This window comes from Meleagris gallopavo, chromosome Z, assembly GCF_905368555.1.
Source record: "Meleagris gallopavo chromosome Z, MGAL_WU_HG_1.1, whole genome shotgun sequence".
NCBI classification, from domain to species: domain Eukaryota; kingdom Metazoa; phylum Chordata; class Aves; order Galliformes; family Phasianidae; genus Meleagris; species Meleagris gallopavo.
Window position 1 is genome coordinate 34,194,686 of NC_139435.1, and position 25,035 is coordinate 34,219,720.

At 37.0% G+C, this 25,035-nt stretch overlaps 1 protein-coding gene across 2 annotated transcripts in view; it reads left to right on the forward strand.

Moving 5' to 3' along the window:
* FOCAD (focadhesin) overlaps positions 1-25,035 on the forward strand; it is a 94,635-nt gene that overhangs the window by 5,614 nt on the left and 63,986 nt on the right. For both annotated transcript variants that reach the window (XM_085212923.1, XM_085212924.1), the window contains exons 4-12: positions 2,547-2,621; positions 4,104-4,258; positions 9,780-9,884; positions 15,027-15,128; positions 17,718-17,922; positions 18,452-18,658; positions 19,065-19,152; positions 20,336-20,532; positions 22,098-22,355. In XM_085212923.1, the coding sequence (XP_085069049.1) occupies positions 2,547-2,621; positions 4,104-4,258; positions 9,780-9,884; positions 15,027-15,128; positions 17,718-17,922; positions 18,452-18,658; positions 19,065-19,152; positions 20,336-20,532; positions 22,098-22,355 (1,392 nt within the window). The remainder of the gene's footprint in view (positions 1-2,546; positions 2,622-4,103; positions 4,259-9,779; positions 9,885-15,026; positions 15,129-17,717; positions 17,923-18,451; positions 18,659-19,064; positions 19,153-20,335; positions 20,533-22,097; positions 22,356-25,035) is intronic.

Genomic DNA, 25,035 nt, shown 5'->3' on the forward strand with positions numbered 1-25,035 from the left:
TTTTTTCCAATTTGGTGACCAGGATGTCATGCAGGAGAGTGTTAAGTGCTTTGCATAAGTTCAGATAGATGATGTCAGTTGCTTTTCCTTTATCCACTGATGCTGTAATTCCATCATAAATGGCCACCAAATTTGTCAGGTATGACTTGCCCCTGCTGAAGGTATGTTGGTTACCACCAATCACCTCATCTTTATTTTCCATGTGCCTTAGTATGGCCTTCAGGAGGATCTGCTCCATGATCTTGTCAAGTACAGAGGTGAGACTGACTGGCCTGTAGTTTCATGGATATTCGTTTTTTTTTTCTTTTCTGAAAATGGGGTTTATGTTTCCCCTTTTCCAGTCAGTGGGAACTCCACCAGACTGCCATGACCTTTCAATGAATAGCAGCTTGGCAATTTCATAGAATCACAGGGTTGGAAAGGACCTACAAGATCATCTAGTCCAACACTCCTCCTATTACCATTGCTACCACAAGCTACTAAACCATGTCTTGTAGCACCTCATCCAGATGCCTCTTGAACACTGCCAGGGATGGCAACTCCACCACCTCCCTGGCAGGCCATTCCAGTGCCTGACCACGCTCTGAGATAAAAAGCTTTTCACTATGTCTAATCTAAACCTCCTCTGGTACAACTTGTGTCCATTTCCCTGGGTCCTGTTTGTTGCCTGGGGGAAGAGGCCAAAACGCTCCTCATCACAGCCTCCCTTCAGGAAGTTGTAGAGTGCAATGAGGTCTCCCTGAACCTCCTCTTCTCCAGACTAAACAATCCCAGCTCTCTCAGCTGCTTCTCATAAGATTTATGCTCCAGACCTCTCACCAGTTTTGTTGCCCTTCTCTGGGCAAGTTCCAAAGCCTCAATGTCTTTCTTACAGTAAGGGGCCCAAAACTGAACACAATACTTGAGGTGTGGCCTCACCAGTGCTGAGTAGAGGGGCATGATCACCTCCCTGCTCCTGCTGGCCACACTATTTCTAATGCAGGCCAGGTTGCTGTTGGCCCTCTTGGCCACCTGGGCACACTGTTGGCTCACATTCAGCCGAGCATCAACCAATACCCCCAGGTCCCTTTCTCTTCACAGTCATCCAGCTACTCAGTCCCAAGCTTATAGTGCTGCTTTCATTCACCAGTTCACTCAGAACCCATTGATGGATCTGGTCAGGTCCTATGGACTTGTGCGTCTCCAGATTCTTTAGATGGTCTCAAACCTGACCTTCACTTACAGCAGGAAAAAGAAAAATAATAGAAGGCTCACTTGTTCTCTAAAAAACTGTGGTAAAGCTGTGGTCTGAGTGGGCAGACTGTATGTTGCTGCTCTTTCAATGAAATAGCTGCACAGAAGCAAAGTCCTGACTTAGTTCAATTTTCTCATTCTATTTCCATAGTACTGAGGTTCTCAGATAAGCTTTTTTGTTGTTTTTTTGTTTGTTTGTGTGTGTGTGTGTGTGTGTGTGTGAAGTATGGCAGAGTACACATTGAAACCTTTGAGAAGTGCAATCTTGTAGTCTAGGAAGGTATATATGTTTATAGTGACATTGTTCCTGGAAACGTGACCTGCTATCGCAGAGTTCATCATATCAGACTAATGGCCAGCCTTTGAAGGAGCTGCAAATAATTCCTAAAAAGAGAAGAAACCAGGAAACATTTAAAGTATTTTCTGTATTTTTGTACACATAACAGAAATGTTAATCATGTGATTTGTGGTTTTTTTTTGTGGTTTTTTTTTTCTTGGTTTCCTAGTTTATTTTTGTCCAAAAGTAAATATCTGTTCTTACCATAGTAGAGCAGATGGAGCTGTTGTTCTGGTTATGTTGATAATCTGAAACATTCTCATTTTTTCTGCTATGAACTGATATTTTTGTATTTCTCAGGGTTTTCAGTGTAGTACTATCAGTGATTATGAAACATGTACATTTTAAAGGAATTTTGAGGAAGCCAGATATTTCTTCTATTAAAATTCAGTGAGAAAATTATTTTCATACTGATCATATGAACAACCTACTGTATTTAGAATTGAAGCCCTGTTCTTAAAAATTTTTTTTCTGGAGGACCTGGAAAATCAGTCTTGTTTTTTTTTTGCCACTGAATAGCTTTATGAGAAATACAGTTAAATACAAATGTTCGATTTAAAGTAAATTAAACATTTCTGAGTGTAGGTGTGCTGTCAGGTATGCTAACGGTTTAGGTTGTGAGACCATGTTTATCATCAGTGTTTTCCTAAAGCAGTGCTTCAGAACTTTGCGTGTTTCTGATCTGTGTTCAAGTCTACTTGCCTTCACTAAGCAAGTTCAAGTCTAGCTTTAACTAACTTGTGTGGTAAAGAATATAATAATGGCCAGTGCTGTAAAGTGTGCTGAGGTCTGTACAGTGATGGAGCTGTAGGTCTATTACAGCTGATAAATTAAAATGTCTGCAATTCCTGAGTATATGAATAATCCTAATCTTACAGGAAACTCTGTAAAAAGATGCACTTATTTCTGTTTATTTCTGTAGTGGAGAATAAAAAAATAACATTTGATCTGCATGTGTTTTTTATTTCTTATTTAGGCAGTAGGCCATCTGATTGCTGCAGTACTGAAAGAAAATGCTTCTTCAGAGAAGATCATGCAGGCCTCTCACCAGGTCTGTGCCATTCTTTGACTTCTGCCTTCTTTCCCATCCATGGACGCCTACATTTTTCTGTGTATTCTTATTCCTATGTGTGACTTTAATAAATCCCAGAAGTTAAGCACATTGACAGCGTGTGTTGGGTGTACAGGTGATAACTCAGCCTTCAGGGTCAGAAGGCAGAAACCTTAACTCTGCATAATAGCAATATCTCGCTCTGCTCAACCACAGAGAGTTTTGAATTTATTTACATTACCAGAAGTGATGTGCTTTGTGGTGAGATACTGTCATTTTGTTAAAAATAAATAAATTACAACAATATGGGCAATATACAGAAAGTATAAGCTTTCAAATAGCTGTACTGATGCTTTCTTACGTATTAACTATGGAAGAGGTCACATTTATGTTAGAGAGTATGGTGTAGAAGCACACTTTTAATTGAGCCAAGCTCATGTAAGTATGGAGCTGTCTTATTAACCAAGAGCCATATGCAGTGCTGGTGATCGCAGGTGTCACAGTCGTGTTGGGGAGGTCTTAGGATTTCCTCCATTTTTCCTCTCCAGTGCTAATTTGCACTGAAATTAGCAGGAAAAAAAAGTGTGGATTTTTCCTTTGTCTGAAGTCCCAAACCCAAACTAAGAAACCCAAAATCAAAGCTCAAAAAAAGCTCAGTTTTGATGTGAGGAAATGTTTGGGGTGTGTAGTTTCTCTAACAGACTTTTCCAAATTACTAAGCATGGTCATATTTCTAAATGAGATTCTATCTTGATCTAAAACCTGATTTCTCACTTCTGCTACCCTCTGCTACTTAAGTACTGAACTTAAACATAGCAACACTTTCTAAAACAGTAGGAAGCAGAAAGTGGCTCCTGTTAATATTACGTGTGCCCTTTTTTTTTCTTTCCTCTTTTCATAGGAGAATTTTGCAGTATGCAGTTGTTTTTAAATGTTTTCCTTTCTCCATTTGGAAACCACAAAGTCAGCAAACCAACTTAGAAATGCAAATGTAGTATTAAAATAAACAGTGGTTTGATGGACAGATCCTTGTCTTTAACAGCAAGTGGAGAGAATGGAAGGCTTCATTTGAAGAATGAAGATGACTTCCTTCTCTGTAGCTAGAGGCAGGCATATAAACAGCTGTCTGCACTACACTGTACTATAGACACAGTTTGATGTAGCAGTTCCCAATGTCTCTAATTATATATTAACATTTCTAAGGAAAGTAGAATTGACGTGAGCCTAATCTCACAGGCACAGCTGAAAATCCCATTGTGTCTTATTTTTCTGTACATACTGAAGGCAGTGTGTCTGGGGACAAGAAACATGAGAGCCATGCTAGGTAGTCCTTTCCTAGATGAAGAATCTATATTCCAGCTTCCTCTTTGTGCTCTCTAAGGCTTGAGGAGAAGCTGTTAAGCACGTTTTTACTTATAAGTGTATTTGAAATGAAAGAAGATGTCAGCCTTCTTATTGCTTGTCTCATACTTTTAATTTTAGACTCCTGCTCTGAACTTACTCTGGGAGAAGTGCTGCAGTGAGAATGTTGCCTTGAGAACAGCTTGCTCTGAGGGTTTGGTGGCGCTTGTTGCAGAGAACCATGCCGAGCTCAGCTATGTTCTTCATGGAGCTGTCAACCTAATTCCCTCAGCAAGGTAGTATTTGTTTGTCTCATTTTGTGTCTTGTCAGCTACTTATCAATCACTGTTTTTTTCCCTTGTAAGCCATATGGAAGAGAAATGGCTCTGTGAATGAATGTACTCAAACTGATATTCATTCAGGGTTGACAGTGCTGCTGCAGGACAGTGTTTTCATCTTGGCAGTCACCATATTGGTTTGACTCTGAAAGAAGAACTCACAGTCTCTCCCACACATGCAGGTGGACGTTGTTAGAAATTTAAGCTAATGGTCTGAAATGTAATAGCCTCAGAAATCAAGACACTTCCTGGTTTTGTTCCCTCTGTCCTGGGGAGGAGAATGGCAGTAATTTCTTTAAGGGAAGGGGGAATACCTTCCTAATCTGCCTGTCCAAATAACTGATTGTTCACATGGATCCACCATCATTCTCTGGATAGGTATTAGGAATTGCTGGCTTGTGTTTCCACTTCTGCTAAAGGAGAAATAACTATACCTAAATGTGCAGCTATTACCTCTTAGAAAATTCTGCAAACATAACACTTACATGTTGTGATGTACTTTTGATATAAGTAGTCAGTACAATATACTGAGAGAATGCAAATCTGGGGAAAAAGTATACAATGTGTAAAACTTAAAAATGAAAAGTCAAATGATGACTTGGAAAGTGTTATCACTCAAGTCACCCAGCCTTACAAAAAATTTTGGGGTACTTTTGTCTGTCTCCCTAGTGTCATTTTTAGCCAAAGCTAAAATGGAGGCTGTTCCAAAAGTAACGCCTCCTGTTTTATTGTGTTGGTCCACAACATCAGAGGCAGATGTTGCTGATGTGGCAGTAGAGATGGAACCCTCTCACCAGTGTTCCATTACGTTTTATTGCCGTGTGACAGATAGCAGCCGAGGGGCTGTCTGACGAAATGGTGGCTGACATGGAAGTGTGTCTGAAGCAAAGATGTGGAACCTAATCCTTGCATGCAGAAAAATTGGCACCCATTGACATTCATGAATACTTGCTGAATGTTTCTGGAGGCCAAACAGTGGGTGTGAGTGCAGTGAGGTAGTGGGTAGTGCCTTTCAGCAGTGGCAACAGTGGCAGTGGGTGAATTTCACTGGTGCAGATTTTTATGAGTGCAGCATTCAGTCTCATGTTCATTTTTGGTGAAAATATTGAAAAACAGAATTTTGTAGCTGAGATCTTTCTCTATCAAAAAATGTGCTCTTTGTTATAGTTTCCATGTTATTGTGCTCTTTGTTGTAGTTTCCATAGAAATAAATAGGAGGCATTATTTTCAGAGAGATCTATGTAACTAGTGCTACACTGTTATGTAGTATGTCTTACGCTGGTGAGCTCAGTGCAGAGGTTGCAGAAACCATGCAGTTGAAAAGTTTTACACCCCTTCTAAACTCACAGAATCAATTTTAGGCTGAAGTTTCTCATGATCAGTCTGAGCCCAGGATGAATTTAGTTTTGAGTAAATTGCAGTGAAAAGATGAAGAAATCACTTGCTTAAAAAAAAAAAAGAAAGAAAGAAAAAAAGGACTTGAACCTTGTGGCTGACTTGCTTAAAGTTGAATTATGCGTAGAATCTTACTGTGATGATGAGACTGTGCTGAGTTTACAGTAGTTGGTTATGAATCCCTATGGAACGTTTTGTGCATATGTTCTTACAATGTAAATAATTTCTGCAAACCACTGCAGTCAAAAGGATCTGCAATTTGGGAACAAGGGAGGAATCAGCATTGTTAACAAAGAAGCAAAAGCACCTGTGCTTTAGACACTGGGAATCTGAGCACTGTGACATAAATGATACGGAGAGCTTCATTAGCTGCGGCTTACAGACTAAAAAATATTTAATTCCTGTTCTGCTAAGGATTGTTAAGAGTATCACCAGTATATAGGGAAGTTTAAATTTTCATACTATTTCTGCTTCAGGATAAAAACTACTAAAAGACAGTATTTTAGACTGAACTGATCTTAAAGACAAAAACAGAGTTAAAGTACTGCAAGGACGTGACCCTGCCCCAGTTCCACTCATTCTTAGATTTTTCCACGTGTTAAATCACCACGAATGGTTAGTTGCTATGGTAAGTGCTGGCAAATTACCTAGGAACCACTATACATATATTTTTGACATTTTTTCCTCAAGCTGCCACAGTTCAAACCACATCCTCTACAGACTGCAAAGCAGGATTTAGCCTAACCACAGAAGTCCCTGGGTTTAAAATGTCTGTAGCCTCAGGAGCTGATTAAAATGATTGTTTCTCATTGGTTCTTTTTGGTGCTGATGCCTTTTTTTTTCCCCCTCTCAATTGTTTTAGAGTCTTAGCCTGCTGTTTCTTGTTATTCCCAGCCAAATTTTCATCCAGGTTTGCTCTGGGGCTTTGCACAGCAGTGTGCACAGTGTCTTTAAAAGAAAATAAATGTGAGATTAGCAGCCAGAAAGGCACATGAAATTGCTGAGTGCATTTCAGTGCTGGATGAAGTTAAGTAAATGTTTTATTGGCAGAGACTACTGATGTTTTGTTCTTTCTTCCCTTCTTTTTGTTATGACGAATTTAGCAGGGGCTTAGCACACCCAGTGGTTTTTATTTTGTCAGGTGTATCAAATTCTACATGCTAGGAAAGACATTGTTTGTGATGCATCCATTGCTTATCTGCATTGACTTTTTACATGGTTCTCAGTATCTGCTTATTATTATAGTAAGAAACTATTCATATCTCTGGTGCATTGTTGTACTTGTCTGTTAGACTCAGAATTCAGGTTTCCTCTGATGCCTCTAAAGTGTAAACCTCATGGAGAGTTACATTTTGTCTGAGTCTGTTTGTTTATACATACTTTCTGGTGTGTATGCATAAATATGCATACTTATATATATATATGGATATACATGTACACATTTTACTTTGTTTTTGACATTGACTTTCAACTTCCTTTGCTTTGATTCCGTAAAATAGCAGTTTTCTGCCAGTATGAATCATCACAGCCCTTTCTATTATAGAATAGGTAAAACCTGCAGTCAGTATTCCATAATGAATGATCATAAATAACCAGAATATTATATTAAAACCTATTCAGCAATAAATTATTGTGATCTTTAAGAAACTGTTAGAGGGATTTTTGTGGATTTACATTTCAGAATGTCCTTTTTACCTGAGCAGGAGCACTGCAGGGAATTCTTGCAGTATGGCATAGCAGCATGCTACTTGAGTTCAGGAACTGAGTGCAAAGCCTCAAGCAGGTGTTCTTGCCCCATCTCCTATCAGGGAAATTCAGACCAGCAGTACTGAAATATCCAATCAGTCTAGCCTGTTCTCTTACTGTTTTATTGTTTGCTTTTTCTGCACTGCATAGTTGCTCTGCTGATGTTGGGGATACGTCAACAGATTGACCTTTAAATGGCTCAAGCCTTACAGTGCCTCCAAGATCATTTTTCTCTTTCTCCCCAGGCCTGTCCAAAAGACTCCCCTCCTCTGTGTGTTAGGCTGGCTGCTCTGGGATCTATAGGCCTGCTGCGCTCCTTTGTTTTGGTTGCTTGGCAACAGAATTCTGCTGAACCTCCTATTCTTGTCTATGGTTGGATTTCTGTGTTTGAAGAGCCAGGTGTCATGATAGCCACTAATTTTAATGATTACAAGCACATTTTTCAACTGATCCATTTTTGGAAGAAAACAAGCAAACACAGTATGTTGGTTTTTCAGCATTGCTGCAAAGTGTATAAAAGGCACAGAAGAAGGCATATGCTTCTTTGCCTCTATCTGGAGTATGAACCTAAACATTTTCTGCTGGAGGCATCTACTGTTGGAATCTCTGTGGGATATTCCTGGTGTACCTTGCCACTTACGGAAGAGTTGCTCTGCAGGTGGTGTTAAATGTTATGATGATCTGGCAGCTAGACGTAATATTTATTTGTCCATTTTCTTTGTTCTGAGTTTTAGGTTTTGATTCCATTATTTCAGTTCCTTGAATCTTCAGTGAAGTATTCATAAATATCAAGTCTTGCATTTTTTGTTGTTTTTTTTTGGGGGGGGGGAGGAAAAGGAACTACATCAGTCCGTTTTTGATTTTACATGGGCCTAGCCTGGTCGTGCAAGCTCTTGTCTTTTAATAGTGCTAATGTAAAGTCTCATTGCTCTTAGACAGAAATTACTTACTTTTGTTCAGACTTCTTGCATCACTTAAAAGTCTAAATTTAGGTTGATTAAACTCAACATTTAGGAAAGTGTTTATGGAGCATACTGCACTCTATGCATAACGGTTAGTATTAAGTATCTCAGTTTGCTCATCTGCTGAATGAGAATGGTGATTTCTCTTTGAACTGTAAGAGGCTCGTGTGAACTTCATGAAATGTGTAACTTCATGTTTCCAGCTGGTCCATTCGCTGTTGGAGAAGCGGAGTTACAGATGAAAGAGATTTTTCTGACTTTCTACTGCTAGGAAATAAAGAGGAAAAAATGATAAAGAACAATAAAACAACATTAGCCTCTTTTTTCCGTCCTTATTTTTCACTGTGTGATAGAAGCAACTTCTTGCATTTGTTAGGTAACGACCTTTTATAAAACGTATTGTTAATTCTTCCTGTTCATTTTTCTTCAGCTACTGTTTTAGTAATGGAAGCAGTGAACTATATGATAGCATTTTCGGGATGAACCATCAAATAATAGATAATGACTTTTCCTCTGTGTCTACATTTTCACTGTGTAAAACTGGTTCTTCAGAATGTAGTTTGGATTCTGTAAAGAACTGGGTTGGGTGTGGTGTGATATGGTTCGAAAGGTGTGGAACACTGTGAAAAAGGAAACAGAATTTTGAATATCATGCTTTTGAACTCAATCAAGCAGTATCAACCTTTACATTTGTTACTGTCTTTACTACACAATTAGAGGACTTCTATTTCTCCTTATGGTGGACTTTTTTTGCCTTCATTATCGTCATCCCTTGAAAATGGGATAAATCCTAACAGTCAAAAATGTTTCTTGTGTTTTCACTGAAAGCAAACTTAAAAGTGTAAGAGGAGGGAAATAAAATAGTTGTATGTAACAATCTCTTGAGATTTAAAGTCAGGATAATCTAGATATCTCAAGCATTGTTTTCTGAGAACGTATGTTTTAGTGTATTTAGATGCTTTTCTCGTGGAGATGAGGAGTAAGCCTGAAATTTGTGTACTACACTGAATGTTTACCTGTCTATTTGTGCGCAGAGAATCACTAATTTCAGGTTTTAATATTTTTGAATACCAGTGACTATTAAACTGGGGACACTATTTTGCTATTAAATTAGGTAGAAAGAAACCATCACAGGTGTTAATTCACACACTAATAATTGTCTGCTATATAGTTCATTTTCTGAAAAACAGAAAGACTGAAAACAAAGACATGGATATACAGTGTGCCTAAAACTGTGTAGATAGATGTAAAGAGGTCCATAAGGAGAATTCAGTGTTTCTTTAGTGTCAGTTTTGTTACTACGTTCCTCCTTTTTTTGTAAGAATCAAATAACTTGGCTCCACACTTGACAGTATTCTACTTCTTTTTGTCAACAGGAATGTGCATGGTTTAGTAAAAACTATTTGGAAACTACTGCAAATTCAAGCTACACAACTGGGAAGAGATGGAGATGAGGCTGTTCAGAATTTGTATGGAATCAGGTTAGTTTCAATTTGTTTTAAATAGACTCCTTAAAAACATTTTGTAATAAGGGTTAATACTGGCATTTAGTCCGTTTACTTGTTTGTTTGCTTGGGTTATTTGGTCCTGCTAACCAATTCTGGCCAAATTTGATAGAGTAGTGTCTGTGCAAGACAGTTAACTGCTGCACATTTCTTGAGTGATTCAGGGGACAGCTAGCTGACTACAACTGAACCTGGCTTCATTTTTGAGCTAAGACTTTATTATCTTAATGTGTGCTTATCAGCTGGGGGAAGACGTTATTCCAAGTTCACAGCTATACAGATGCTTAACAACATAAAGCAGTTGTTTCTGAAGAAAGAGTTCTCAGCAATTACAGTTCTCACAAAACAAATCTTTATTAGGATACTGTTGTTAATAGAATAATTTGCCACAACCATCTCTGTACATTTTTTAATGCGTTCGAACAGTCCTTATGGTACAGAGAGGTATGTCCTGAAGTAGTGAGTAGCAACAAATGACGCAGAAAAGACTTTTGTGAAATGAGTAATATTATGAGGATGTCTGATGGTCGCAGTGTAATTTTCAGAGGTGATACTTCGCTACTTTCTTTAACCAAGCTTTGGAAATTCATTCAAGGTCTTAGTCATATTTGAGAATCTCACTAGGATAGATATAGAGTATTAGCTGCTTTCTTTTTGCAAAATACGAGGGAGATAATGTGTTAGTTCAGCAGAACTGATCTTCATCAACTTCAGACAACTCCTCAATAACTTAGAACAGCATATTTGCCATTTCCCTGAACCAGTAATGCACCCTTGTGGCAAAGAAGGCCTGCAGCAGCCAGGGATGCAGTAGGAAGAGTGATGCCAGCAGGCTGACAGAAGCAATCCTTCCCTCTGCTCAGCCATGGTGAGACAGATTTTGGTGCTGTGTCCACTGCCAACTTATCAGTGCAAAAAAAATGGAACTTAATGGTGAGAGTCCAGAAAGGACCACACAGATGACAGAGGGGCTGGAGCACGTTTCATATGAGGAAAAGCTGAGAGAACTGGGACCCTTCAGTCCTGAGAAGGCTCAACGATATCCGCATGTATATGTTCCTGAGAGAACGTATGAAGAAGACATTCCTAGACAATAGTGACTACAGACAAGAAAATGGGCACAAATTGTAACACGGGAGATTCCATATTATTCAAGAAAATACTTTTTTTTTTATACTGTGCAGGTGATCAAACACTGGAGCAGGTTGCCTAGAAGTGTGTAGGGTTTCTATCCTTAGAGATGCTCAAAACCCGACTGAGCAATTCTGGACAACCTTCTCTAGCTGTCTCTGCTGGAGCAGATGAGTTGGAGTAGATGGTCTCAAGAAGTTCCTTACAACTTAAAAATGGTTTTCTGACCCTGCTTTTCCTTAAAAGTTTTAACAAGTTTGATAGTACAGAGATAAAATGAATGCTAGAAGCTCAAAAGGGGCAAAGGCAAAGGAAGACTTTGTGACAAAGAACCAATACCAGGGCTTGTGCAAATACAGTAGCATGATGATTGCTAAAAGTGCTTTTATTTTAAGTAAACTGAAGACCACTTCCCTCTCATCTGTTTTTATTTTTTTTTCCATCAAAATAAAGTTCTTAAATGTTCTTACTCTTAAAGTGCTTGCCATGTTAAAGTAGATGATTTCAAAATGCATCGAGAGCGACTAATATGAAGCAGTGACTGCAGTAGCAGTCTCCTTGAGAGGAGATCTTGGTAAATTCCTCCAGCTCTAGAGAAATTATGAATCATCTTGATTTTAGCAACTACTCTTCTGTCTTTCTATGCAGAGAAGAGATATTGTCATGGCATGTTGTATTCTAATGCTTTAAGAACATAAAATACGTTGTTTGGTAGAGGAAAACCATATATTTTCCTTAGTATTTAATTTTGCCTTTGTAGAATGGAGGATACTTTGGAGAACTAGGTGCACTTATATAAGTCACTCTGAAGGTAATGCCTCCTATTTATTTCCATGGAAATGACGATAGTTAAAGAGAGTACACTTTAACAATACTATTTAATAGACCACATTCTCAGCTACAAAACACTACCTTTTTCAACATAGTCACCAGTATTAACTATTTATTTTTACCATCTGTGAACAAGAGCCATCATGGCACACTGTGTGGCTCTCTGGAATGTGATTTGTCTTTTACTATTGCTGCTGAAATCCACCACCCACCACCTCACTGTGCCAACATCAACTTTCTAATCTCCATAAACGTTCTGCAAGCGTCAATGGATGTCAGTGTATGCCATTTTTTCTGCATGGAAGAATTCAATTCCATCAATTTCCTCCATAAGCACTTCTGTGTCAGGTAATGTTTTGTCAGACTGCCCCTCTGCTGCCATCTGTTGCACAGCAACAGAATGTAATGAAATACTGGCAGGAAAGTTCAACCTCTGCTGCCATACCAACATCCACACCTGGTGTTGTGGGCAAATGTAGTAAAAAAGGAGACATTAATTTTGGAGCATCCCTTGTATTGTACTGTCAACTGTGCAAGAGTATACAAAAATCATCAATGAATAATGAAAACGTACAAGAATGTTCACAAAAGTTCATGATACTCAGCCTCCCTTGGAACGTTTGTAAAATAATATTACAGGCTAATGGATAGATTTTTTTAAGGCCAATCTCAATTGTAAGTAATAGAACTACTTACAGTGCATCTTCTTGGCATGATATGATATCATATTTAATTCTTAAAAAGATTTGGGAGAAAATAACATGTTGTAGTTTGCAGGATTTTGTGTGGTTGTGTGTTCTGATTTCATTTAGGAAAGCTTCTGTAGTTTGAGAGCTGTGACTCTACACTTCCTTTAAGCAAATCAACCTTGGAAAACTGAGAAGGGTATGTCTCTGCTGCCGAAGAAAGCAGGAAATGTTCCTTTTAACCTAGTAAATTGATAGGAACTGCCTCATTTATCACTTAGCTTTGGGATTCCTAATTGTTTCCTTAAGCTGTAAGTATCGCCGTCTTTCTAACAAACTGGTATCCCAGGGGTCGCTAAATACCAAATCAAACATGCCATTCAGTATATATGAAATAATTGATGCAACTTAAATTTAAATCTGGGATGGTCTGATTTTTTATGATGAAGTTGGAACCAGCTGTAGCTAGACACAAGTAGTGAAAAAGTGGTTGTGACTGTGAATGAGAACTGTACATTCCCATTGGATTAGTTCTCTCTCTGCTCTAGCATAAAGTTGTTTGGTGGCTTTTTCAAGCAATCCTGAAGTTACTGCTGAAGAAAAACTTCTCTATACACATCTTTTTCCAAATGCCCATAGCACTGTAAAATAAAACTGTTTGGGGTTATGTATTTTGATGTTTCATTATTAATCACAGTTAACTATGGAGCTTAACAGGTTTATTTTAGCATTGAGCTCTGTGCATGAGAGCACACAAAAGTTGTAATAAAAGCTGCTTTTTATTGGATGACAAGCCATCTTTATTTTGGGCTTGATGTCATGTGTGCCTACTTCATGGCATTTTGATTTCGGCATTGGAGGAGCACTTTGGTTACTGATTACATAGTTTTCTCACTAGGAATGGTAATTAAAATATGATAAAGGTATTGAAATAAGCAGATGCTGTAACTCTGTATGCCTATAGAGGGCTGTGCTCTTTCAAGGTTCTGGCATGTCAGTACTGTTGCTAACCGGCTGCCTGAAAAAATGATTCTTTTCATGGTTTGCTGGATTCCAGTGCTAGATAGGCAACAAATTGTCTCTTGAATGCTGCAGTCTTCGAAAGCTGCAGTGCAGCAATAGCCTTAGTCTTTCGAATTTCTGTGCACAGATTATAGAAGATTCTTTAACTCCAGTAAAATGTTTACAGAATCAGGGAAGGTAGACATCTGAAGACCATGTATATAAGTAAACAAATTTTAGATAAATGAATATGGGGATTATCACACATCCAGCCCAAAAATGAGGACTAGAACTGTAATGTATGCCTACTTCTCAGTTAATACATGTTTTCTGAATGCACTGCAAGTAGTCTGTCACAGTGGTCAGTCTCACAGCAGTCCCTGTACTTTGAAGTTACTTATTTTCCTGAATAGAATCACAGATCTAAAGAAGAAAAAATTATTTGACGAGCAGAGGGAAAATCCGGTATAATTAAAAAAAACAAACAAACAAGCAAAAAACTTCTGTGCTTGAAGAATTGTTCCAGTAACTGATTTTTTTCTTAGTGAAAATACATTCTCTTTATATAGACTAAATTTGCCAATTTCAGTTCCCAGCATCTAGTTATTGTTTGCTAGTTTCATCAGTCTTACTGTATTGGCACTCACTAGATGACATCTGAAGTACTGTGTTCAGTTTTCAGTCCAAAGAAGAAGCGATAAACCTGAGTGAGTTTGTTGGAGGGCCTGTAGGATAATCAGAGGGCTGGAGCCCAGAGCACCAACTTCAGCTTGATTAAGCAGCAATCCTGTCTGCATGCCAGTCAATTAGAGCTCTTTCAGGCCTTCTGGGTGGTGTAAGTGGCACTCAGTGATTGATTCTGCGGACTTGCATTGGTGGTAGGAGGCCTGTCTGTGAAGAATAGCTGACTCTGATGCCTTGGTGATCTTTTCAAATCAGCAGTTGTCACAAGGCTGGCAATAAAGAGGAGGATTGCAGGCTGCTGTGGGACCTTCTAAAAAGAAAAGCTGGTTAGGGCAGTCAGCTGAGAACAGATTTCAAGTGTTCAATTGGACAAATGGTTGATTTCGTTTCAGACACTGAAGATTAGTACCTGTGCTTAAAAGACAGAAGTATGTTGTGGTTCAATAGTTTGTGTGCATTATTTGTAACCTACTGCTAAAGGTGCTGCTACCAACTCAAATCAGGTGAAACATCTTAACACTGTTGATTACACTGATTTTAAAAAAAAAGAAATAGAACTGAGCCAAGAATTTTCAGACTGACTTTTTGTTTAATTCTCTTCTCCCAAGGATCCTAGAAAATGTACTAATTTCATAGTGTAAGTCTTGGGAAAGCAGGTAAAGAGGGTTGGTAATACCAAGGTATTAAACTGTGCATCTCTACAGCTGCTTTTATTTTGAACTTAGTAAATTTACACACTTACTTTCTGCGTTATAGATCCAAATGTGATTTCTCTGCATTTCAGGAACAATCCTCATCCATTAATCACTGCCCTTGAAAATAGACCTGATTGCTGGCCTGTTCTACTGCAGCAGATAACAGTATTTTTCCATCAGTGTTCAGAGAGGTAAGTAAATGAATAAACTGAAAAGCAGTAAATATAGGTAACTCAATTGTCAGCAAAATCTTCATGAAGTGAACTGCAATTGTAGAGGCTTGTATGTAAGCAATATTAAGAGTGTCTTTGGAAAAAGAGAATTGTGTCATTGAATTTTGTAATTTAAAGGTTAAAAATAGAACAGTAAGTAACAATATGATCCATTAAAAATCTATTTTTAATTTTTTTCTTTACTCACCTATATTGGTAACATTTTTGTGGATGTGGAGAAATGTGTGCAAAGTTTATTAAAAAATTATTTTGATTATTTATTTTGTAAACAGAGTTAAAAATAGAAATCAAATAAAATTAATTTAAAAAAATTCCACATTCTATGCTAGAAACCACAAATACTGTAGTTCAGCTACTCATGGAAGAAGCTTACTAATCCCATTGAAAACTGTAATCTCCAGCATGTTTTAGCAAGTAGAGTTTTAGAATACAAGAATGTTTTGTATTTGCCAAAATTTTGACTATTTAGTCAAAGATGACAATTAATATATCATGTATATAACTGATCTATACGAAACATGGATGATGTAAGATAAGCACAGGAAGCTATATCTCAGAGGAAAGATGAGGTATTTATGTATGGTATATGCTTCTTGATTTAAAAAAAGAAAATCAGTGGCATAGTCATACAATTTAACAAGAAATAGATATCTAATCTGCCAACAGTTTCAACATTCTTTCATGCTTATCTCTAAGGAACTTCTCCAGTAAAACTTTGGTGTAAGATACCAGACAGAGGAGCTGCCTTGTGGGCAAATGTTTTAAATGTTTTTGCAACCGTATGCATGCATTTCAGATAAAAAGAAACTCCTTTCTCTCATGTCTGGAAGATTCGTGTAAACAGATCAGAGTAATATTACAGTGAAACTGACTTCTATATTCCGCTTATGTAAATAAGTTTATTGATCTTAAAATTCTGGTAGGTATAAGCTTATATGATCAACAGAGAGACATTCAAGTAAAAGTCCAATTTAAATAATCAGAGTATTTTTTAAATATTATTTGCAGACTTGTCTTTCCACTCAGCTACTAAATCTGAGATTCACGAAGAGTCTCAACAGAGGTCTGACTGTGTTTTTTTTGCTGGTGTGTTTCAAATTAAACATCTTAAAGTTTCTTACCACTTTTGGTGCAAAAATGTCTGTGGACTTGAATTCCAGACTGATAATATATTGATGTAGATTTCTTACTAAGTTGCACTAAAGCTCTATCAAAGCAGAGTCCTATTTGTAATTGATCTCTAACATTGATTTTCAGTGTATTTGCTAATGTATTGACCATTATAGAATCACAGAATTGTAGGGGTTGGAAGGTACTTGGATCATCAAGTCCAATCTCCTGCTAAAGCAAATTCTCTAGAATTTGCACAGGAAAGCATACAGATGCAAGGCCATGCCCCAAGCCATGTTCAGCTGCTAAAGGTTCCTGTCAGCCTGCTTCTCCAAATTATCCAGTTTCCTTTGAAAAAATGTGCTTAACAGTGCCTTGAAATCTTTCTCCTGTTTGACATCAGCAATAAATTTGCAGACTGTACTCCATCTTATTACCAAATCACTAATGAAGACTAAGGAGCCCTGAACCCACTAATTATTCCTGTGGAACACCATCACTTGACAGCCTGATGATGCACTTTCCATCACTGATCATTACACTTTGAGCCTAAATGTCTAGCTTGTTTTCCATCCCCTATAGAATGCACTTACCAGGTGTATTTCGCCAAATTTCTGATAGGGAGACAATGGATGACGTTATTAAAGGTCTTGGTAATTAGTCTTATTTGACAAGTCTAATAATAGACTTATTTGACTAGTCTAATAATGTCAGGATCAACTGGCAATCCTAATATGGTCAAACTGAAAGAATTGCTACATAAAAATTTTTTTGCCAGGAAGCTGCATTAGTTAAACTAGCTGTTGTTTCCTGTAATTGTTTAGGATTGTTGCCCAGGGTGGATGGGACTTTGAGCAACACAATCCAGAGGGAGGTGTCTCTGCCCATAGCAGTGGAGTTGGAACTAGATGATCTTTTAGGTCCCTTCCAACCCAAACCATTCTATGATTCTAAGAACTGAGAAGGAATAGATAGCTCTTTTTAGTTGAAATCAGATTTAATAATTAAAAAAGGATAATTCTGAATAATGTTTTCCAAGTTTCATTATGGTGCAGTAGACTCATATTATTCACCACAAAAAGTAACTTTCTTCAATTGAGGAAAAATAGAGTAAAATGAAGAGTATCTTAATGTTCAAGTATATATCAAATCATATTCCTGAGTGAATACTTAGTCTCTTACAATTGTGTTTCATTGTGTGGTTGCTAGATAAGATCTCATGAGCTTTGTCATAGTAAATCGTGTGGGGTTTTTTTCTTTTTTTTTTTTGTTTTGTTTTGTTTTGTGAGAGCTAGTAATGTTTTTGTTAATGCCTTTCTGTTAATTGTATCCTGTGAATTACTGCAGACCCAGGGAATGTAATCTTACTTGAGTTTTCCTTGGAATTTGTTCAGTTTATGGTAGGTTGGCAAAATTCTTTTTTTTTTTTAACTGCAGGGCACAGAGTTCATGTGTTGCTATAATGGCTCCATTTCTGAGATACCTGTACTGCGAACCATCTCAGTTACGGGAATATGCTGAACTGCGTATGGGCTTACTTAGGATTTTACTTCAGCCACGTGGTCCAAAGCATAAAGAAGGACCCTGTGTTCTGGAGCATCATATTCTTCAGCTCCTGTATGATTTGATTCCACACCTTCAGGTAAATTTGTTGCCAGATCCCAACAGCAATGAGAGTACTGTTACTGCCTTTCAAGTGAACAAATACAGCACTATCTTCCATTTTCTGTAGACTTGATTCTGCATGGGGGTAAATTCTACTATTTCTTTTGAGATGTATGTTGAAATCTTAGTTGCATTATAGAGGAAGTAGCCTAGAAATATCTGATTGAAGAATATTTCTGTTAAAATAATATTTCCCTGTTGTATGAAATCCCCATACAATTTATTTGGCTGATAGGACCTCAAGAACTGAGTTAATTTTCTACTGCATTTGAGGAACAAGGCATTTTTCTCATCAGTCACTTTAGGACTTTAATTCTTAAGTTCATCTGTTGATGTTGTGGATAAGTTTTATTAAAGATTCCTGAATTTTGTTCTCTAAAACCTTAATAATAACTGCAATGAAAAGGCTGTAGAGCTAATACAACTAATTTTAAACTTGAAGGAATTCTGCATAAATAAGGAAGGACAGTTAAACTGGGATGTGTTTTTCAACTACCTCTCTATAGGTTAAAGACTTGCCACAAGTTACAGAAGCCTTGTTTTTTCTTCAAGAGCTATTCCTGAGCTTGTTGCGCTTTCCTGTGTTTTGGAAAGTTCAATTATCCCAATTTTGTCTGCAACTGATATGCTTCTGTGAAGTGTGTTTAAATGTAACAGGAGAATGTTCATCTCTGATCTCCATAATAGAGGACAACTTTGAGCTCTTACAAGAGGTAAGAGTAGATTTTTGTGGAGGGAAATAGTTATGTTAAATTTAAAGGATGTCATGCTAAAGGCAGGATTTCAAGACTTTGATATATGGTATTCATCTTTGAGTGATCAGTGTTGTTTGAAAGCTGATTTTTTTTCTTTGTTAGAAACATTCTGAAGGAAAAAAAAGCGAACTGATGCTGTGTATATAAGCTAATTTTTAAACATAGGGGTTGTTTTAAACTGAGCACTGTGTTGTAGTTACTCACTTAAAATACTGCGTGCTATTTTTATTCTTAATTGCATGTTCTGTATCACTGCGTTCATTACAAGGCAATAAGAAACTCCTTAGAGAATTATTGTTGCTTTGCTTGTTTGTCCCCTTGAAAAACAAAGATAACTTGAACCTTTTTCATTTTTTCCCTATAGGTGTTTCCAGTGGAACAGTGTGTAATTGGACTAGCACTTCTGCTGCTGCAAACACCAGAAAGTCAACAGAAGTCTATCTTGAGTCTAGGTAAGGGTCTTCTGAAAGAAGAATCCACGCACTTAAGACTGCGTATTTATTTTTGTTTTGTGAAAATAGGCTCTGCACTCCTCTGCATTTAGATTGAAGTGTGGAATATTTTATATATACAGGATTTTCCATAGATTTGAAAAGTAAAATCTGATCTGATGGCTCAATTTTTCCCACTACGTTGACTTTTTCCATGAATGTTACTGTATTCTATCCCTTTTTATTGAAGCTTATTTGTTTCATTTTTAAGACAATAGGAGGATATTTTCAGTGGAGATTAATACATTCTGAATGGTTAATTTTGATAGATCTTAAGAGAGTAGGCCTGGTAATCTTCTTAATGTTTGTCTGAGCTTTTGACTAACAGTTTTGATTAATTGAGTTATTACAGTAAAAGTGAGGGACTACATTACCTTCCATTATTGAATTTTGTGCAGCCATCAAGTGCTTTACTATAAAGAACAAAAGAGCAGGGTCTCTAAGTAGAATGTTCTACCGAAAATAAAAGGGATTCTCCAAAAGTATTGCCTCCTTTATTATTACATTGGCCCACAACACAGTAGTGGATGTTAGTGGTATGGCAGTAGAGACTGAACCTTCCCAATAATATTCCATTACATTTTGTTGCTGACAAAGGGGCAGTCAAAATAGAAATTGAACAAAATAGCATCTGACATGGAAGTGTGTATGGAGGAAGGGGGTGGAATTGAATTTTTCCATGCAGAAAAAATGGTATCTGTTGACATCCATCGGTGCTTGCTGGATGTTTTTGGAGACCAAACCATGGGTGTGAATGCAGTGAGGCATTGGGTGGTACCTTTCAACAGCAACCGTGGGTCACCTCTGCTGGTGCAGATTTGTATGAGCATGACATGCAGGCTCTTGTTCATTGCTGGTGAAAATGCAGAGCTAACAGTGGTGACTACGTTGAAGAATTTTTGTATAGAAAAAGTTTTGTAGCTGAGGATTTGCTCTATCAGATAGTGTTATTGTGCTCTTTGTATCTGTTGTAGTTTCCATGGAAATGAATAGGCAGCATTACTATGCACTGTGTAATCCTTGAAAATGCTACTTTGTTTGACCAGCCTGTTTCCTGGAAATGTTTGTATCATGCAAAAATACAAACAATATTAGTTCTTTTTCCTCAAGCTGATTATCTTTTTCTCCCTATTATCTTTAATAGTCTACAAGCTCCTTTCCTCTTCAGAAAACATTTCAGCCACAGCCCTTGTTTTGGTGATGCCTCTGCTACAAATCTTATCTTCTTCATCAGTCGGAGACTGCTTACAGGAGGGTGATTCTGGAACTACTAGGCAGCAACTTGCGACAGATATTTTGGAAATATTAAAGAAGGAAGATGTGAAGAATAAAAAGGAATTGGTAATATTCTGAGTTTCTTTTGTTGTTATTTGTTTTTATTTTATGGTACTTATAGGGGTACATCTAACATTTTGCTGCATTATGCCTAGCTGACTGGAAAAAACTTTATATCTATTGTTTATGTAATACTGTTTTATGGAATTACTCTGCAATGTTTATATTGCGTAACACTAGACTACTAATATAACTGAATGACATGTCTTGCTTTCCTTTTAGAGAGCATATAAAAAATTCACCTGAAATATTTATTTAGTAATAGGAATTAGTAGAAAACCACATTATATATACTTATTTTGTTTATTCTGCTTAGCTGTATTCCTTCTCTTACTAGCTAGTTATCCTGGCTTTTTTTTAATATATACTACTGTTCTCCATCTATTTACTTCTGCCTGTTTTTCACATGCAATAATTGTAGTGCCCAAGAAATGTATTAATTTATCTTTAAATTAAATGCTATTTCACAAAGCTATCCAAAGTGGAGGCATTATGCTTCCCATTAGTGAAGAAAAGTATCATTAAAATGAAGCTCTGCAGTGTTATGGAGAACAGCAGTTACCACTCAGAATCTTGTTTTCCCTGGTAATTTAAAGATGTGTGAGCCTGTCCCACTGGGGTCTGAATTCTATTTCTAATTTAAATTTGGAGACTTCTTTTCAAATACTTTAAGACTTGCTTTCTAAGTAAGTGTTTTTCATCTAATTACTACATGCTAGTTATTGTCTTGATAATAATCAAGATTTCTGAAAACTTTGTGTTTTCTAAGGAAGCAGAATTATAAGGAAAAAGATGCTTTGTCTTGGATTTCTTTTAATGAAGAACTTTGAACACATGCATTCTATATAATGAAGACATATTATTTTGCAGGAGCTTTATATTTATTATTTTGTATATGCAATTTAATATATAACTTATATCTAAATATTTTTCTCTGTATAAATAGCCTTTTTTATGTGTGTATTGTATGTATATAATATGTCTTTATATATACATATAAGTAAATTAAATAGCCCGAGTCAGGAGAATTTCTCACTTGTGTTTTAATGCTTTCCTGCTTCTAAACTTCATCTACCATGATGAAAACTGTAAAACATGAATTCTGAGAAATAAAACAGTTACAGCAAAAATAAGTGTAGAGTAAGATTAACATAAAATATGTGTTTTTTTAGTGAGTGCATTGAAAAGCATGAGAATTTCTTTAAAATATTTAAATATTTATATAATGTACATGTCATGGTGAGGAACATAAGCTTTTAATGTATTCCAGTTTTATTGTGTACGTTTTCATGAGGACATAGCACTGCAGTTATCTACAGAAATAGGAGTGATGGATTCCAAATAAAGGGGAAATTTGTGAGTAGAGTATTAACACATTCAATCATCCTAAATTAAAAATTAACGTAAAGCATTGTAAAGAAACGTATTGTAACTTATTAATTACACTTACTGTGTTGGGATCCTCAGTAAAAGATTTGTTTCAGATGATAGAACTGAATAAGTTACTCTTTTTTCTTTGCTCTTTCGTGATGTTTTACGTGTTGAAAATTGTATGTTTCATTTGTTTTCAGATGTCCTGTAAACTCCTGTTCCCCATAACCAGCTCTTATTGTTCATTATACACTACTTGGAAGATTTTAGAGCTCATGAAAGAAAAGTCAGCAGTTATTGACTGGTTATCTTCAGTGAGGTCACTGCTGCCTGTTACAACTCAAGTCCCTACCCACATTTTTCTGCTGCTGGCTTATCTACTGATCCAAGAAAAAGGAGACAGTCTTCGTAATGTACTGCAGACTACTACAGAGGTAGCCAAAACAGATTGTTCTCAGGTAAACACTCAGTATTACTGTATTTTCTTACAGGAATTGGGGTGGATTCCCCACCTCAAGTGGTTCAAGTCTGCCACAGCTTCCTGCTCTCAGCTCAAACCGGTCATGAAACTGAGCATGCACTCCCAGTAGGTACACACACAGGGCACGTGCGTACATCACATATCTGTGGCTGTATGTATATAATGCAGACACACTGTACACTCTCATGAACTTCAGCAGCACTAGTGGCTTTATTTTGCTCCCCTTTCCTGAACTGAGCACATTGGCTGTCAGCTAATAAGGAATACATGCACATTGTGCATGTATGTGCAGTGTGGCTATTTCCAGCAGCAGGGCTCAGACTCTCAGGCACACAGCTGACCTCTGGATCCATCTCCCCAGTTGCTGTCATCTGGACATAAGAGCCCGTGTGGCTGCAGCTCAACTACAGTTGCTGGTACAGACTGCCTTCCAATCAGGCACACTATCCTGGTGATACACGCATGTATACATGTGTATCTTCAGCCACGCATTTAATACATGCGTATTCACACCCATATACTTGACACACACAGATCACCAGACCATTCCTAGTCTCTGTCTGGCTTTTCAACTTGTAGAATTTTTTGCTGTGTATAGTAATGTGTGCATTATGCCTCTGTGTTAGGGTGTTTTCCTATTTTCAGGGTAAGGAAAAAAAACTGCTTTATTTCATGAAATTACCTCATAAGGATGGAATAAAACACCAACAAGTTGAAGAAAGGCTACTAAAGTGTTTCTGGCTTTTGAAGGATCTTCATCCTATAAGTTACAGGAGGACCACCAAGTCACTTGTGATGTCTGTTGTATTACATAGTCAGTACAGTCTTAGTCTCATTCACTATTGAATCCAAGTCAGATTTATGCAGTATGCTTATGTTTGTGCATAACTTAGGTAAATGAGGACATATGGCTTTTTAGTGTAGATAAATAGGTAGATTAGGAATCGCCAAACAGAAATAATCATCTTGTAAAATGAAAAAAAAATGTAGGTAAGAGAGAAGTGTTGTTTTGAGTGTCAGATATACCGTAAGGACAAGTTTTATTTGCTTAAGTTTTCTAATTGCTTTCTTTTTCAAATAACTTTCACACTTCTGTTGCACGAAAGTTGTAAAAAGTTACAGCTTATGAGTATGCACTTAATGCCTTAGGGCACCAAGAAGTGCAGGTCTGGGATGTGCTTGCTATTGAACATGTCCTGAAATGCTGTGCTAAAACAGAATCACTATACAGTGCTTTTGGAGATACCTGTAATTCCTAAGCTAGGAATGGAGATGTTTTTTTATCTTGATGCCAGCTTCATCTTCTTTGGATTGCTCACTGATAACTTTCTTAAATATGCCTTGTAAATTCTCTGTCAAGCTCTCCTTTGTTTTGTTGTTTTCTTGTATGGGTTTGTTTCATATGCAACAAAATTGAAACAGATTAGGGAGCATGTGATTTCTTCATTTTTTTTTCTACCATTGTTTGAACTTGCATTTTTTAACTTGCACAAAATTTATAGCATTATACTACTTCTGTGTTGTAATTAGTTTTGGTGGGCTCTAATTATCTTATTTCAGGGCTTACAAGTTAATTAATAGTTTTTTATGTCATGACTTTGAAATTCAGTAACTTTAAAAACTGAGGATTTTATGTATTTTATTTTTTTTATTTAATCCTATTTGAAAAGTAATTTTGACTCCAATACAGAGACGTACTAACAGATTAAAAGGTCTGTTTTTCAGTCTGGAAAAAATCGCAGGCTTTTGCTGTAGAATTACCAGAACTGTGAGCATTATGTGGGAATAGAAGAATGTGTGGAATGTATTTATTTACATGAGCTGTAAGATCACCGCTGTGGTGGGGAGAAAAAAATAAATAAATTGTATTTAAATGCTAGCTAAACCAACTAAAAGCCTTTGGATGTATTGTTCTGCAATGTAGCTGGGTTTCCAAGAAGTGAGTAACTTCCAAATACATTTAACTCATGGCATTTCCCTCTGCAGCTTGGAGAAACAGACACAATCATTTAAAGGGACTAATTAAAAAAGGAAGGTTTATGTGGCATTTTAAAATGTTTTGTTGTGGTGTCTGTAGCTATAGAATTGACTTTTCTTTTTGGTTTGAAATTAAACAATGGATGCAGCATATTAGCAAGAGGTAAAGTTAAAATTGCATACTAGTAATTCCATTGCAGTTGTGACACTTCCAACCACAAGTAGCCATCCATTATATTGAAAAGGGTTATTGGCTAATCTGCTGTTTTAGTATACAAGTGTAGTATGTGAATTAATTAGGGAGATGTCTATCTTCCTTCATTCTATTGTATTTTGAAGTTCCTGTTATGTCCTGTTTGTACTGCTGTTATTAAACCAATGCTAGCAAGGTAGTTTTTCATCTTAATGTATATAAAGATGGATAGAGATTCAAAATGCTGTTGTACAAAGCCTGAATCTCAACGTTGATATTTGCTGAACTCTTCAAGAAACCTGCAAGACTGCATAGTTAATTCTTACAATTCAAAATAGGAATGAGACCTAGCTCTTAGGTAGTTTTTATTTTTGAAATATTAGTTTGTGTGCTTCGTATACTCCTTAACTTGTGTGTAGAAGAGCTGCCTTAGGATACAGGTCTGAAGTGGATGTAACAAGCTTGCTGCAAGGTAGGCCTGACTCCT